Raw genomic sequence first — 17,940 nt, forward strand, 5'->3', positions numbered from 1 at the left:
CTTTTGCTTAGAAAGGTGACAAACTTCACAACAATCTAGATTATTGAAAGCTTCAGAACTTACAATCTTATTTAACAAAGAAAGCTTTGAAAAAGAGGGGTGTCCCAATCTGCTGTGCCATAAAGTAGAAGAGGTATGGCCAGCAAAAGTAACCAAGGCAGTAGGAGCAATCTGAGAAGCAAGTGCTTGTAGCAGATACAGCCCTTGACACTCTTTACCCAGACCAATCATGCTCCATTGAGCTTGGTCCTGGATAAAACACCAATGTCCAAGAAAAATAAGACAACAAGAAGATTGTTGTGTAAGTTTGCTAATGGAAATAAGATTGAAACTGAAAGTATGAACACATAAAACATTTGTGAGTGTCAAAGTGGGTGAAATCTGCACAATGCCTATATGTGTTACTAAGGCCTGATCCCCATTTGGCAAGAAAACATAGGAATGGACAGTGGAAGTGATGGTAGTAAGTTGTGACACTAAGTGGATCATATGGTCAGTAGCACCAGTGTCCAAAATCCAAGCTTTAGACTTAAAATGAGGTCTATCAACAATATGGGTAGAGAAAACAGAATGTGTAAAATTGGGAGGAATCCAAAAAGGATTACCTAAAAAGTTGGAAGCATCAGTAGTAAAGGAAGAAGCTGAGTTAGGTGGTAAGGCAAGTTGAATAATGGGAGCAGATGCCATGACAGTAGCAACTTGATGAGCAGTAGAAGTACCAATACCAGAACCAGAAGCTGTGATTGCTTTCAAATAGTTAAGGAGTTGCTCACATTGAACCTGAGAGATGGGACATTGAGGTTGAAAACTTTGGACAGAAGTCTGTGGAGAAGCAACCGTAGCACCAAAGGAAGGCTGTGGAAGAAAACCAGCTTCAGATTGAAAGTTGTGATTAGGAAAACCAGCATTATTTTGGATCAAATTTTGATTGGCTGAGGCAAAACCATCCATATTGCCAAAATGTCCAGAAGGCAAAATTGCTGAAACTTGATTTGCCATAGCTTGATTGCTTCAATTGTGCTTATAGCCTGGAGAATACCCATGTAACTTATAACACTTGTCTACAATATCACCACTAAGGCCACAGTAAGTACAAATGGGTTTATCCTTCTTGAAATGACCTTTGTTACCACGATTGCCTTGATTCTGTCCTTGATTGCCATTAAAACCCTTAGCATGATTAGCAAACATAGCAGTAGCCTCAGTAGGATAAACTATATTGACTCCATGCCCAAAACTCCTTCTCTTTTCTTCTTGCAAAATCAAGGAGTAGACCTTGCTAATAGATGGAAAAGGTTCAAGCAATAAGATCTAACCTATTATGTTCCCATAACTATCATTTAATCCCATCAAGAAACAGAAAACATGCTCCTTATGCTGTGCTTCCAATTGAGAAGCCTTAGAACCACATGTGCAAGTACAATTGCATACAGTGAAAGGTTGAAAATTGATAAACTCATCCCACAGAGTCTTAAACCTAGTGAAGTATGAACTTACTGTGAGTGTAACTTGAGAAAGACGAGCAATTTCCTTTTGCAGCTCAAATTGCCTTGGAGTATTGCCCTGTGAAAGTCTGTCTCTGAGGTCAATCCATAAATCCCTTGCAGTGTTGATGTACATCACACTTGCCTTGAGATCCATGCTGAGAGAGTTGGTCAGCTATGAGAGCACAGTGGTATTACACCTACTCCAAAAATTGTACAGTGGAGAGGTAAGATCTGGTTGTGGAATAGAACCATTCACAAAACCAAACTTGTTCCGTGAACTTAGAGCCAAGAACACTGATCTCGCCCAACTCAAATAGTTCTCTGGACCGGTTAAAGGTTGCGAAGTAAGAACTATTCCTGGACTCTCAGTGGCTGGAAGAAAATAAGGATTATTAGCAAATTCATCTGCCATTGTTGTGCTCGGAGAAGGCACGGATTGAGTGGAAGATTGTGCTTGATTGGCTGTTGAATCAGAAGCCATGAAAAAAAAAAAACTAGAATTTCAAGCGAATCAAGAAGAAAAGAAAGAAACTTTGAAAACCAAAACTGTTTCGCAACTAGAATTTCAAGCGAATCACGAAGAAAAGAAAGGAACTTTGAAGACTAAAAACTGTTTGGCAACAGATGAAAGAAAATCAAAAGAATCTTGCTCTGATACCATATTAGAGAAAGAGGTTTCTGGAAGTTTAGAGAGAAAATATTTGAGAGAGAAGATATTTCTCATTCATCAAAATCAGAAAATGTACAAAGTAAGTAATTAGATGAGTCCCTGTTTCTATATATACAGCAACAGAGGAGCTAAGACTGAAAACAGAAAATTAACAAACTCCCTAATCTAACGAAAATGCAACTGAACCATTAGATGCTCGACAGGTGGACCACTAATACAATTAACTGGAATTAAATTACTTCACATGCTAAGCACGTGATCTTATTAATCAACACGCAGTCGTTTTGTTCTTCAGCTTGCTCTGATCTTTTAACCTTACGCGTGTCGTTTTGCCTTGCACTTGATGTTTGGCTTTGTCCCTTTTATGTGATTCAATTCCAGCTTCAACAAAATATGTGTATAAAGATAGAAAAGAAAAAACACATGTAGAGGTAGGTGAAAAAAAAACATACATCATCATCATATATGAAAAATAAAGTACAATGTATGTAATAAAATGGTCACAAGATTGGTATACAAGAGGCGAATGTAAATAAAGAAGAAAAAAATATACATAAAGTCCTCACTACATCCCTCAATACTATATACACTCCGCCTATCAAAAATATCCTATATTAACTCTCCCCCTAAATACAAGACTACTCTCAAAACCCAAAACTACTCCCCCTTTTTGTCACGAATGACAAAGGGTAAGTCACTAAAAGGTCATCATCTTGTCATCACCGGGAGAGCCAGCATCATCCTCATCATCCTCAAAATGAGAAACTACAGGACGCTCTGGAGAAGAAGAGGGAGAAGGTCCATAGCCACCAATGTGAGCTTGTCAGCGTGCAATGCGTCCTATCCTAATGTTCATCTGACACATTTCATCAGTGAGATAGTTAAGACGACCACCAAAACTAGCATGCATCCGCTGTAGTTGCTCCATAATGGCATCGAGAGTGACACCAGCTGTAGAGGAGGAAGGAGTCAAGGTAGAAGGAGCCCAGGAAGAGGGTGGAACAACAGATGTTGTAGGATCAATCGTCTCCACTCATGGCCGCTTCAGTCAAAGCTGAGCCACACTCCGCCGGACAGAAACAGCACTGATGGCACCCATGATGGTGAAGAGATGAAAGAGAGGAATGGAAAAGGAGAAGTACTGAAGGATCCGCTTGATAGCCAAAGGAAAGATGAGCTTATCAACATCATATAATTAGCCAGTTGAGTGAGTGAATGTGTGCGTGTATTCGAGAGAGAGTCGAAATGTGCCTGTTAACATGTATAGTGTTATGACCTAGATTTCTTGTATAGCACACATATTTGCACTACACTCTTACTTGTACTACACACATCTGCCTCTTATATAAAGGCACTAATGTATATTCTTTTCCTATGAAACACAATATTATTGAATTCAGTATTTCTAACATGGTATTAGAGCCACTGCTCTGACCTTTTCTTAGCAGTCTTGTATTTACTGGTGTTATTCCATTCTCAATATCGTTTCCACCATCACAGCAGCTATCGCAGCCTTTCTCCGTAGAACCTCCAACGTCTTCCAGCCGTCATCTTGGGGTTTTGGACTTGCAACCGCCGTCATTGAGGAGTCTCGCACCACACAGACCACTGCACTTGTCGTCTTCACTGTGCATCTTGCTCCGATAAGTATTTTGCAGGTGCCACAGTGATCGTCTCGCCTTGATTTACTCAATTGTGGAAGTCTCGCAATCATCGGAGCTTGCATATGCCCTCATGCGCTGCCCAAAGAAGCTACGCCACAGTCACGCACCAACCTCTATTCCTGCTGACATCATTAGTGACATCATCGTGGCCACGTCAGCCCTAGCTAATGTCATCATCACCACGTCATCGTCCATTCATCTGTTGACATCACCCGCCACGTCAGTTGATGTCATCATTGACCAAACCGTTGACCCGTGTAGACCAAACCGTTGACCAGACTGTTGACTTCCAAGGTTGACTTTTGCAGTCCAGATTCTTTTTACCTAATTTTTTGTGTAGATTTCATTTTTGCAATCTGTTTTTGCATATTGTGTCGCTAAATGGATAAAAATTATATTTTTCTTTCTCACCCTATCAATACTATATTTGAGGGGAATAAGAATTACTTATCTTGGTCTCAAGTTATACGCAGTATTCTTAAGGTTCGTATGCTTTAGCAATATTGTCCTAGTGCAATCACTATTCCTGTCAAGGGAGCAAGTGAAGAAGATGTTGCCTTCATCAGTCGCATGATTGAATGGGATAGTCATAACCACATGATCCTTGTATGGATTAAGAACACTTTCATTTCCTCCATCTCCAATCTGTTTGGCAGTTTTGATGATGCAAAATCGGCATGAGATATGCTGGCCAAAAGATACTCCACTACTCACGGATCCATGAAATATCAATTAGTGGTTGAATTACATCAACTCAGGCAAGAACAAGGGCACTCCATCAATGACTACTATGATCAGCTTTGCTTCATTTGGGACCAAATTGACATTTCTGATCCAACTTGGGCATACTCAAAGGATGCTCAGCAATATACTACTGTTAGAGATGAATTTCGTCTCTATGAATTCCTGATGTCACTTCACAAAGATTATGAGCCCATTTGAGGTCAACTTCTTAATTGCAGTCCTTCTCCCTCTCTTAATACTGCTGTAAATGAGTTGGTTAAATAAGAAGCTCGTCTTGCAACCCTTCAAGCCCAGAATAAGCTTAATGTTCTAGCTATTGCTCCTTCTGCTCCACCCATAGAGCAACCTCCATAGTTAGGGTTTGATTCCTCTAGCTCTAACAATCATCACAAGCAGACCAACAAAAAGTTCTGCAACTATTGCAAGCATCCTGGTCACACTATTGAGACTTGTTACCGTTGCAACAAATCTATTTCTATTGTTGCTAATATTGAGTCTACTCCGCCGATACCTTCCATTTCAGCCGAGTCACAGTCTTCTGGATCTACTATCAACCTCTCCCCCACTGAACTACAGGACATCATAGCTTAGGCTATTCGTATGGCTGGTAATGCATCTCTTTCCACTCTCTCAGTTTTACTAAGTATGTCTCACATTTGGTTTTTTTATTCTGCCTGTTGCAATCACATGACACCTCACTCATCCTTATTCTCTAAACTTGACCTTGCACCACATCCTCTTAATATTCATATAGCCAATGGTTCCACCATGCATGGAAATAGTCTAGGTTCTATTTCGACCTCCAACCTTTTTGTTCCTGGGTCTTCCCTACACCTGACCTATCCTATAATTTATTCTCTGTAGGACAATTAGCTGAACTAGGATATCACCTTATTTTTTACTATTCTGGGTGTACTGTGCAGGATCCGAGGACGGGATAAGAGCTTAGGACCGATCCTAGAGTTGGGTGTATGTTTCCTATGGACAATCTTCATCTTTCACCAGTTACTCCTGTTTCTGTTGCTGCTGCAGTTACTGTGGTTTCTTCCTTACCTTCTCTCACACTTTGGCATTCTCATCTTGGTTATGCATCCGCTTCTCGAGTACAACAGTTAGCTTCTAAAGGTCTATTAGGTTTTGTGTTCAAAGACAATTTTGGTTGTACTTCATGCCAATTAGGAAAACAGCCAGCTTTGCATTTCAATAATAATGAATCTATCTCTAATAGTATTTTTGAGTTAATTTATTCTAATATTTGAGGACCTTCTCCTGTTGCTAGTATTGGTAGATCTCAATATTTTGTTATTTTTATTGATGATTATTCTCGTTATGGTTGGATTTTTCCTATAAAATCTCATTTTGAAATTTTACCAATCTACAATAACTTTGTAAAAATTGTTGAAACACAATTCTCCAAACGTATCAAAAATTTTTGATCTAATAATGCTCTTGAATATACTCAATATGCTTTTCAAGTTCTGTTGCATTACTATGACACTGTACATCATCTAACTTGTCCAAGTACCTCTCAGCAAAATTGTCGAGCCGAACAAAAACTTCATCATATTCTTGACACTGTTCGTGCTCTTCTTCTTTCTGCCAAAGTTCATGCCCCATTTTAGGGTGAAGTTGCTCTTGATGTTGTTCATGCTATTAATCACATTCCAAGTACTGTCATCCATAATCAAACTCTATATGTGCTCCTTTTTGGATCACCCCTTTACTATCATCACTTTCGCTCCTTCGATTTTGCTTGTTTCGTTCTTCTTCAACCTCATGAGCATGACAAACTTGATCCTTGATCTCAACTTTGTTGTTTTCTTGGCTATGGCAAAACTTAAAAGGGGTATCGGTATTATGATCCTATCTCTCATCATCTTCGTGTTTCCCGTAATGTTATCTTCTGGGAACACCGCTTATTTGTTGAACTCTCTCACTTTCGTTCTTCCTTGACTACCTCCTCTGTTTTAGAAATCTTTCCAGATGAGTCACATGTTCCTTTTACAAATACTCTTGATCCTCCTTCAGACTTCTCTATCCAACCTCCAGATATTTTTTATGCTTCTCCTAAACAGGTGGAAGATGAACAGGTTGATGATGAGTTAGCCCACTTTGAGCTTAGGTCCCTTGCTCCTGCTTCGCTTGAAGATCTTCCACAAGACATTCTACCTTGTCACTCAACCCGAGTAAGATCTATTCTTGCACATTTACTTGACTATCATTGTTACACTGCCCTTACTATACTCCACGAGCCTCACACCTATCGTGAGGCCTTCATTGACCATTTATGGCAGATTGTAATGAAAGAAGAACTTGATGTATTATCCAAAAACCATACTTGGGATTTGGCTATTCTCCCTCCTGGACAGTCTGTGGTTGGTTGTAAGTGGATCTACATGATCAAGACTCGCTTTGATCGGTCCATTAATCGTTATAAGACTCGTCTTGTTGCAAAAGGTTTTACACAAAAGTATGGGATTGATTATGAAGAGACCTTTGCTCCAGTTGCTCGTTTCTCATCTGTTCATGCCCTCTTAGCTATTGCCGCTACTAGTAAATGTGACATTTTTCAAATGAATGTTAAAAATGTCTTCTTTAATGGAGATTTAAGTGAAGAAGTTTATATGCAACCTCCTTCTGGTCTCTCTGTTGAATCAAACAAGGTTTGTCGCCTTCGACTTGCACTTTATGGCCTTAAACAAGCCCCACGAGCTTAGTTTGCCAAGTTCAGCTTCACCATTTTTCACTTGGGTTACACTGCCAGTCCTTATGATTTTGCCTTATTTCTTCATCGCACTGACAAAGGCACCATTTTGCTTCTCCTATATGTGGATGATATGATCATAACTAGCGATGACCTTAGTAGCATTCAAGAACTCAAGGATTTTCTCAGTTAATAGTTTGAGATGAAAGATCTTGGACATCTTAGCTATTTCTTGGGTCTTGAAATCACTCATTTCACAGATGGTATTTATATTACTCAAGTCAAGTATGCTTCTGAACTTTTGTCTTGAGTTGGACTCACTGATAGTAAGACTGTTGGCACTCCAGTTGAACTTAATGCACATTTGACTCCTTCGGGGGGGAGGGGGGAACCATTGTCTAATCCTTCTCTTTACAAATGATTAATTGGCAGCCTAGTTTATCTCACTATTACTCGTCTAAACATTTCCTACGCTATTCATCAGATGAGCTAGTATCTGTCTACTCCATAATCGACTCACTATGCTGCTGTTCTGTGTATTTTTCGATACTTGAAAGGTACTCTTTTCCATGGCCTTTTCTACTCAGCTTAGTCTCCTTTTGTCCTCCGTGCATTTTCTGATGTTGATTAGGCAAGAGATCCTGCTGATCACAGGTCCACCACTGGTTATTGCTTTCTCCTTGGTTCTTCTTTGATTTCTTGGCGAAGCAAAAAAACAAACCCTTGTGGCCCGCTCCAATACTGAAGCAAAATATCGTGCCCTTACTAATACAACATCTAAGCTCCTTTGGCTACAATGGCTTCTTAAGGACTTAGGTGTGTCCACATCCTCTACTACTCCTCTTTATTGTGACAACCAAAGTGTCATTCATATTACTCACAATAATATCTTCCATGAACGGACTAAACACATTGAGATTTATTATCATTTTATCTGTTATCATATTGTCCATAGTGTTCTCAAGCTCTTCTCAGTCTCCTCCAAATATCAACTTACAGATATTTTCACCAAGTCACATCCTAAGGGACGCCTTTGTGCTTTAGTTAACAACCTCAAGTTGGTCTCACACCCACCTTGAGTTTGAGGGAGACTGTTAACGTGTATAGTGTTATGCGCTTTATGCCCACTTAGATTTCTTGTATAACACACATACTTGCACTACATTCTTACTTGTACTGTACACATCTACCTCTTATATAAAGGCATTCATGTATATTCTTTTACTATAAAATACAATACTATTGAATTCAATATTTCTAACAGTGCCAGAGTCTAGATACATGTCCAAGCTTGGCTAAAACCCTAACAATTTAAGAAAATTGACAAGTTTCACCATTTATTTTTCTTATTTAGTATATCTATCTGGAACTAATGATGTAATCTAATATAATTCACAAAACCAGATTCCTGTATCCAGATATCAGATAATGATAGATTGGAAAGGCCAGATTCTTGACTGGGAATGGCTTCCGCAATTAAATGACTGAAAATTTAGGTCATATTCAACGATTTAGGACTTGAAGATGCCTTGAATTCTTCACAATCAATAACACCATCTCCATTGATGTCTGCTTGGGCCCATAGATTTTTCATATCTTGGAAACTCAGTCCATAAGGATGACCAATTAAATTAACCTGTATAACATCTGATCATAGTGAGTTTATCTTATAACTAAAATTTACATCTCATATGGCAAAGTTGATAAAATAAAGTACCTGGCGCAATGCTTCACGGAGAGCAGAAATTGTAATAAAATCACCATGGTTGTCACCTTTGAGAAAGGCAAATGCATCATCTTCAGCCAGTGAAGCTTTTCGAAGCAGATACTGGAAACCCAAAAAAAAATCCGCATATTAGTCGATGAAAGCTCTGTAACTGTATTTGCTAAACAAAGATAACCATATCATGTGTACTCTCCAAACTCAATTTTTCAGAATTGGCTCCCTGTCCCTTAGTTTAAATCACATCCGAGTGACAAAAGACCAAAAATTGTAAACTGGAGAGTATATATTCAATCACTTGACTCTTCTCATCAACAAGAAGCAGAGCTGATGTTCCACACACAATTCTCATGGACCATTGGACAAACATATTGGGCTATGGTCATGATCAAAAAACATGTTATATATAATATTTGTTGCATTGATCACTTATTACACATTCACTAATGAGCTGTACAATAAGTACCACTCTACCAAATCTACGAGTCAAACAGGGGAACTAAACCAGCTCAATCCAACCAAGACTAGAGCAAATATTCTACAGGCCATAAAAACAGCTTTTATGGCAAAATTTACTCGTATAAAGCTGAAATTTGCAAAGAACAGGAAAAAGGAGTGGGGCAAGGGGTGGTAAAGATAGAAGACGCCACCAGTTTTCAAGAATAACACCACTTATATGTCACACCTGATAGCAGGGAATCGATAAGCCTTTTAGAGAAAAATGAACTCGAGACCACAAAAAATTATTGTTACTGAGAAATCAATACCATGTAAAGTTTTAGATCATATTGGTGGATGGATGGCATATAGGAAATCTGTAGTCAGCAGATACCATTCTGAAATTACTTTATTTAAGTGTTTCGAAATCATAAATATGGTATTGTGGAGAAAGTTAAATGTTCACTCTATATATCTTTTCCTTTGTTTTTTTCTTTTTGTTCCCCAGTCTAAATTTATTTGTCCTTCAGGCAGGAAATAGGCATAAGAAACATTTAGAATATACATATTTACCCTAATGTCAATTAATGGGAAGTGAAAATGTAGCCATATTTTACTAAATAATAAATATTACTCACCTTTTTTATACTGAAAACTGCTTCAGCCCAACTTGTTCTTAATGGTTTGCGCGACTTGTTAGGATTACAAAGCCAAATGAAATCAACACCACAGATATTTCCCCTATGATTGCGGTGGCTAACCCACTGCAGGACATTAAGAAAGAAATAGATATAAAAAATATAGTAATTGATTAGCTTTATTTGTTTGGGAAATGAGTGGCCAGGGCACTAAAATAGTAAAATAAAATTGTAACTTGATGGCAACAAACCTTGTGAGCATCTGCATCACTCTCAGTATATTTATGGGCATCATCATATGATGATACAAATCCCTGTGACCCAAGAAACCGATTCAGTGGGCCTTGGTCGATTTCATCAATTGGGCCTAGAGATTTTGCTGTCCATGCTAACAGGCTTTGGGGCTGACTTTGTAGCTAGAGTTTATTTTAGCTATCCCCATTTTCCTGGTTCAGCGCATAAAAGTGGGCCATATTCGCTGTCTTTTTTGGGCTTTTATATCAATTTGTTGTCCAAAAAATTGCCTCTAACATGATTCGAATTCGATGCTGATATCAACCAAACCCAACTCTGGGGAATTACTACCTAATAATTTGCCTCAAAGCACATGGGAGCTAGCGGGGAGTTGGTTTCCGCTTGGATGTGTCTGAAACCTAGTTCCCATGCGAATTCCAAGCCCCAACGGATGGCCCAAAGTTCAGCAATTATTTTAGCTGTGACACCAAATTTACGACATAACAGAAATAAATTAGTACATTACAAACACCAGTATTTATATCACATGCTCAAGAGCCCCTGGTACAGTCATTTGCATGGAATAAAAGGTTATGGAATAAAGGTAGAATTTAGAGCCCCTGGTACAGTTATGGAATAAAAGGTTTTATATATATATATATATATATATATATACACACATATAATATTTTAAGTGAAGATTAGAATTCTAAACGTTTTCGGTGGAAATACTAAAAATTCTACTTGACCTAAAAGTCATTTGCATGGAATAAAACATTTTAAGGATTCTTTAAATAAGATTTTAATATACAAATTAAGAGGTACTACTTTAATTCAAAAGCTTAAATCAATAAATTGTTAGGAACAAATAAACTTTATTTGACAGTCAAAATAAATAAATAAATAAACTTTATCCATGGTTTATGAAATGTGAACAATAGAATATAGAGAACAGAAAAGATCAACACACAAATAGAAGAATTACGTGGTTCACCTAAAATTAAGGTTATGTTCACAAAGTTGCTCTAGTTTTATTATGACAGCTACAAATGGACTTACAATAATCATCAACACGTACATATACATACATGTACTACATATACATACATGTACTTGTGATGTGTTCTATACCATTAGCATTATCGCCCACCAATGGAACCAGTTATTTTTTCATTTTCTATTTTGGACCTTATAATTAATTCAAATTAAAGAATTAGAAATTAGAATCCACCCAATAAAAGTTAAAACCATCGGCACCATCTTTTTTTGCAAAGCCCACTTTAGGCCAGATGCATGATCGGCCCTAATAATTCATCTAAAATTGGTGGGTTATAAATTAATTATGTGAATGAACTTCTGTTAACTCAATAAGGTTGGGAGAGAGTTTTCTAAATAAGAGAAGGGAGGTATTAAGGACGAACTTTATTTGACGTAATTTTGGGACCTTCCAATTTCTAAGTGTTTAAATAATTTTTTTTTTTTAAAAGTATAGGGTATTTTAACATCAGAATGATTAATAAGATAATAAGTTAAGTATAAGTTAGAGTTTTATGTGGTTAATAACTAATAAGTACTTTTTAAATGAGGAGTTAGTGTTTTAATCAAACTAGTTGTTGACTTTAATATTTTGTTAAAAAATCTTTTTTTTTTTTAATTTATAAACTAGTAATATTCACGGCTTGATGAAGATTTATATATAAGCTATTTTTTTTAATTAATTCAAACAAAAATACTAAATAAAAATTAATAATAAATTCTAAAATAAGTAAGTAATTTTAATAAAAAAATCATTTTAAGTTGCGATTGTTTAGAGTTTGGACATTATCAATGTTTATCTATTTTTATATTTTAAAATTCTCTTTGTACTTTGTGTTAATTTCTTAATATAAGATATGGAATGAGTTTGATTATTCCTATTTGGGTTATGTCGTAGCCAACACAAATAATAATAAACAAAATACTTCCTCAATACAAATTTTTTTTTTTCCTAGTGATAGTCTAACTAAATAAATCAACATGCTCACAAATTAAATATAGTAATCAAAACCCAAAATCAAAACATACACACATGAGTTCAAAAATTAAGAATATAAAAAAAAATTAAAAACTTACATAAGAGAATCAAGAACTTAAATGGTGTCCATTGTTTTGCTTCTTTATAGTAAACTTCCTTTGGCATAATATCCTTCATGCAAATTCAGAAGTAAAGAATAATAAGTAAGATGAATTTATTAAATTAAAAAAAAAAAAAAAAAAAGCGTGATGAACAATAAGCGTAAGTTGCATCTTGGGAAAACAAAGTGAAAAAAAAATACAAAAACATGGGGTGTATTATGTGGAATTTAATTATATGGATGACTTTATTGGTTAAGAGTGATTAAATCGAAAAGTCATGACTAAACATACATACATACATATACATATATATGTTCCGAAAATTTTGATAATAGACTATTAGTTGGAGTAGAATTTAAATTTCTAAAATTTAGATGATAAAGTTTTATCTAAGTTAAATTATTGTTAAATCTTATCTCTTAGTCAAGAGTCTTTTAACTTAATGTCCTGATAAAATATTAATTTAATAAGACGCAACTTGAGTGGAAAAAAAAATGTGAGTTGTATGGTATTTAAGTTTAGAAAATTTTGATGATAGACTTTTAGTTTTATTTAAATTAAACAGTTGTTAAATGTTGTCCATTAATTTAAGAAAATATATTATAAATTAATTTACTAATTAATTATTCTTAAAATGTTGATAATAGACTTTTAGTTGGAGTTTATGTCAAAAGTTCTTTTTTTTTTTTTTTTTTGAGAAAGAAATGTAGATTGTTGTTTGGGATTCAAGTTTAGAATTTCTGATAATAGACTTTTAGTTTGAATAGAATTTAAATTTGTTGAAGTTTAATGATAAATTTTATCTAAATTAAATATTTGTTAAATATTATCCCTTAATTTGAGGAAATATATTATAACAAATAATATAAATTAATTTACTAATTAGTTGTTCTTAAGATGTTGATAAAAGTTAAAACCATTAGCACCATCTTTTTTTGCGAAGCCAACTTTAGGCTAGCATGATTGGCCCTAATACTTCATCTAAATTTGGTCGGTTATAAATTAATTATGTGAATGAACTTTTGTTAACTCAATAAGTTTGGGAGAGAGTTGGCAACCTCCTCCAACGACGAAGTTTAAAGTAAACTTCGATGGGGCTGTATTTAAAGAAGAAAAAAGAGCGGGGTTGGGTGTAGTGATACGAAACCACCAAGGTCAGGTCATCGCATCTTTTTTTGAGAATGTAGCGCTCCCACCGTCCATCATGGATGTTGAAGCTATAGCAACTGTCCGAGCGGTGTCTTTTGCAGCTGAGTTAGGCGTGTCTTCTATCATCATTGAGGGAGATTCTAAAGTAGTTATCAAAGCCATGAGGAGCGAATAGGAATCACTGTCAACATATGGTCATCTGATTGCTGTAGTAAGACAGATTATGGATGGCTTCAATAGCTTGAGTTTCACGCACACTCGTGGGCAGGGTAATAATTTGGTACATAACTTTGCTAGACATGTTAGCGGTTATCTTGTGTGGATGGAGAATGTTCCACCACAGTTATAAAATGTACTTCAAGCCGATTTTGGCTAGTTTGATTTAATGAAAGCTTATGATCTTGTTTCTCAAAAAAAAAAAAAAAAAAAAAAAGGTTGGGAGAGAGTTTTCTGAATAAGAAAATGGAGGTATTAAGGACGAAATTTATATGCCGTAAATTTGGGACTTTCCAATTTCTATGCGTTTAAATAATTTTTTTTAAAAGTATAGGGTATTTTAACATTAGAATGATTAATAAGATAATAAGCTAAGTATAAGTTAGAGTTTTATGTGGTTAATAAGTACTTTTTTAAGTGAGGAGTTAGTGTTTTAAGCAATCTAGTTGTTGACTTTAATATTTTGTTAAAGAATCATTTGCTTTTTAATTTATAAAATAGTATTATTCTTGCATGATACACGGCTTAATGAAAATTCATATGTAAGCTATTTTTTAAAATTAATTAAAACAAAATTATTAAATAAAAATTAATAAAAAATTCAAAAATAAGTAAGTAATTTTAATAAAAAAAATTATTTTAAGTTCCGACTGTTTAGAGTTTGGACATCATCAGTTTTTATCTATTTTTATATTTTAAAAATTCTCTTTTTTCTTTGTGTTAATTTTTTAGCCCTCGTTTGGGAGGAGGAAATGGAATGAAATAGAAATGAATGAAAAGAATAATTTTAAAATATTATTCCCTTCCCTTGTTTGGAAGTTTTTAATGGAGGGAATAGAAAGTCAATTCCCTTATTTGGGAGTTTAAGTGAGAGCGAATGAAATGGGTAAGAAAAAACACTTATTCCTCTCCATTCCTTTAAAATCTCAAATTTTCATTTCCCCTGAAATTGAGAGGAATGATAGGAAATGGAATTAGATTTAATGATTTTTTTTTTACTAAAACTCCCAAAATACCCTATATATTCAGCCATTTATTTTAAAATAGGGGTCTAATAGTAATATTGTCATAAAATGATTATAATTCATTCCCTCTGTGTTATTCCCAAACAAGATTACTTACATTCTATTCATTTTCATTCATTTATTTTAAAACATCCAATCAAGGTTACTTAATTCTATTCTATTCTGTTCTTTTTCTTTCCTTTTCCTTGCTTAAATACATTCTATTTCATTCCATTCCTTTCCATTTCTTATGATCATTTCATTCCATTCCATTCCATTCCCTTATGGACTCCTAAACGAAGCCTTAATATGAGATATGGAATAAGTTTGATTATTCCTATTTAGATTATGTCATAGCCAACACAAATAATAATAAACAAAATAGTTCCTCAATATAGATTTTTTTTTCCTAATGATAATCTAATTAAATAAATCAACATACTCACAAATTAAATATAACAATCAAAGCCCAAAATCCAAACATACACAAAAGAGTTCAAAAATTGAGAATAAAAAAAAAAATTACATAAGAGAATCAAGAACTTAAATGGTGTCCATTATTTTTCTTCTTTATAGTAAACTTCCTTTGGCATAATATCCTTCACACAAATTCAGAATTAAAGAATAATAAGTAAAATGAATTTATTAAATTAAAATAATAAGTGTAGGGGTAATAGGCCCAATAGAACATGTCTATGTACATATTGGGCTAGGGGCCCAATCTGATGACATTAAGTAGTTCGAGGACGAGTAATTACTTTCATGAGAATCCGTGTTAGTAAGTGAAGAGGTGAAGTGTGATCATGATCATCCAAAAGGGCGGTCTGAGGAGAAATGCTTCCTCGGCTAGGCAAAACCGAGGTCAGAGGATGCGGTCTACCATCAAGAGTAACATTCCAGACTATTCCATGAATAAGGATAAGTATCAGGAAGAAACTAGACAAAGGAAAGCTATGAAATTTCTAAGGAAAAACTACTACCACCACATTGAATGCTCTGTAGCTAACCCTTTGGCCGCATTAATGAGGAAGTGATACTTGAACCGTAGTTTTCATCCTTACAGCTACTATCCAAAGATTTCAGGAAAATGCTAATGGGACAAGGATCCACACCAGCAATCTGATCTGCATGTGGAGGGTAGAGATGAAAGGAGAAGAAAGTATAAAATAGAAAAGAGACCCTGAGAGAGGGGATTGGAGAATTGAGAAAAAAACACTGTAGCAATCAAAACTGTATTTGAAACCAACTTCAAGTAATATATACAAGAACTGATCTTCTCGGACTGTGCCGATGACGATTTTCCTTAGATAAATCCAGTCTATTTTTGCTTTATTGTCTACTGGATCCATTGTAACCGTGACCCAACTCATTAGAACCTAGTTTTCCAATCCACTCTCTACAAATTCATTGTACTAGGCTCTTTGGACCTAAATCCTTTTATCATTTGGGCTTAGGATTCAAACTGCGTCCTTACAATAAGCATGATGAACAATAAGCGTAAGTTGCATCCTGGGAAAAAAAAACTGAAAAAAAATACAAAAACATGGGGTGTATTATGTGGAATTTATATGGACGACTTCATTGGTTAAGAGTGATTATATCGAAAAGTCATTACTTAACATATATATATATATATATAGACTATTAGTTGGAGTAGAATTTAAATTTCTAAAATTTATATTCTAAAGTTTTATCTAAATTATATTATTTTTAAATCTTATCTCTTAGTCAAGAGCCTGTTAGCTTAATATCCAAATATAAAATATTACTTTAATAAGACGCAACTTGAGGATAAAAAAAGAAAAATGTGAGTTGTGTGGTATTTAATTTTGGAAAATTTTGATGATAGACTTTTAGTTTTATTTAAATTAAAAAGTTATTAAATGTTGTCCCTTAATTTGAGAAAATATATCATAAAAATAATATAAATTAATTTACTAATTAATTATTCTTAAAATTTTGATAATAAACTTTTAGTTGGAGTTTATGTCAAAAGGGTTTTTTTTTTCTTTTTTTTTTTTGAGAAAGAAAATGTAGGTTGTTGTTTGGGATTCAAGTTTAGAATTTCTGATAATAGACTTTTAGTTTGAATAGAATTTAAATTTGTTAAAGTTTAATGATAAGTTTTATCTAAATTAAATATTTGTTAAATATTATCCCTTAATTTGAAGAAATATATTATAACAAATAATATTAATTAATTTACTAATTAGTTGTTCTTAAGATGTTGATAATAGACTTTTAATTAGAGTAGAAGTCAAAAGGTTGTTTATATATTTAGAAATGAGTTTTTTTTTTTTTTTTTTTTTTGAGATTTAAGTTTAGAATTTTTTATAATAGACTTTTAGTTTGAATATAATTTAAAATTGATGAGTTTAAATGATATGTCTGATCTAAATTAAACAACTGCTAAATAGGATCCTTTAATTTGAGGAATTATATCATAAAAAATAATATAAATTTAATTTATTAATTATTTGTTCTTAAAATATTGATAATAGACTTTTTTTTTTTTTTTAGAAGGTGATAATAGACTTAGTTAGAGTAGAAGTCAAAATGTGGTTTTTTTAAGAAAGAAAAACGTTGGTTGTTGTTTGAGATTAAAGTTTAGAATTTTTTATAATAAACTTTTAGTTTGAATTAAATTTAAATTTGTTGAAATATAAATGATAAACTTTTACCTAAAGTAAACAATTGTTAAATATTATCCCTTAATTTGAGTAAATATATCCTAACAAATAAGGGAAGGGAGGTGTTGTGGAGAGGGGCATGTTGGAGAGTGGAGAATGGAGAATCTATTAAGATATGGGATTACCCATGGCTGCCAAGTTTAGAGCATCCTAGGGTCTTATCTCCAGTCATTGATGGCCTACATGAAGCTACAATAAACTACCTCATCAACCCAATAAATAGAAGCCGGGACAAGGATGTTGTGGCTGGTTTCTTTGCTCCTTTGGAAGCTGACCTCATACTGAAAATCCTACTTAGCCCCACCAATGTTGAAGACAAACTCATATGGCCCAATGTTCCTAACGGAGTGTATACGGTGAAGTCAGGTTACAGGTTCCTTGTTCAAGAAAAAGTTGGTCCACAGCCTTCTCATCAGGTTCAAGCTGATTCTCCAAACATTTAGCATCGAATATGGGGGCTCTCG

The 17,940-nt window shown here is 34.5% G+C and overlaps 1 protein-coding gene across 1 annotated transcript; it reads right to left on the reverse strand.

The window, feature by feature from the left end:
• Nucleotides 1-8,761: 8,761 nt before the first annotated feature.
• LOC115956299 (uncharacterized calcium-binding protein At1g02270-like) lies at nucleotides 8,762-10,510 on the reverse strand. Its single transcript, XM_031074720.1, has 5 exons — nucleotides 10,478-10,510; nucleotides 10,320-10,382; nucleotides 10,069-10,194; nucleotides 8,987-9,097; nucleotides 8,762-8,905 (listed from the first exon to the last, which is right to left on the reverse strand). The coding sequence occupies exons 1-5, from the start codon at nucleotides 10,508-10,510 to the stop codon at nucleotides 8,762-8,764; spliced, it is 477 nt and encodes a 158-aa protein (XP_030930580.1).
• Between the last annotated feature and the right edge of the window lie 7,430 nt (nucleotides 10,511-17,940).

The sequence above is a fragment of the Quercus lobata genome, chromosome 8 (genome assembly GCF_001633185.2).
Source record: "Quercus lobata isolate SW786 chromosome 8, ValleyOak3.0 Primary Assembly, whole genome shotgun sequence".
Lineage (NCBI taxonomy): Eukaryota > Viridiplantae > Streptophyta > Magnoliopsida > Fagales > Fagaceae > Quercus > Quercus lobata.

Excerpts from the sequence above, each read along its gene's own strand:
- LOC115956299 (XM_031074720.1), bottom strand. The coding sequence starts at position 10,510 with ATGGGGATAGCTAAAATAAACTCTAGCTACAAA. Across the intron at positions 10,195-10,319 it reads GTGATGCAGATGCTCACAAG|TGGGTTAGCCACCGCAATCA; the intron begins GTTTGTTGCCAT and ends AATGTCCTGCAG. Across the intron at positions 8,906-8,986 it reads TCCGTGAAGCATTGCGCCAG|GTTAATTTAATTGGTCATCC; the intron begins GTACTTTATTTT and ends GATGTTATACAG.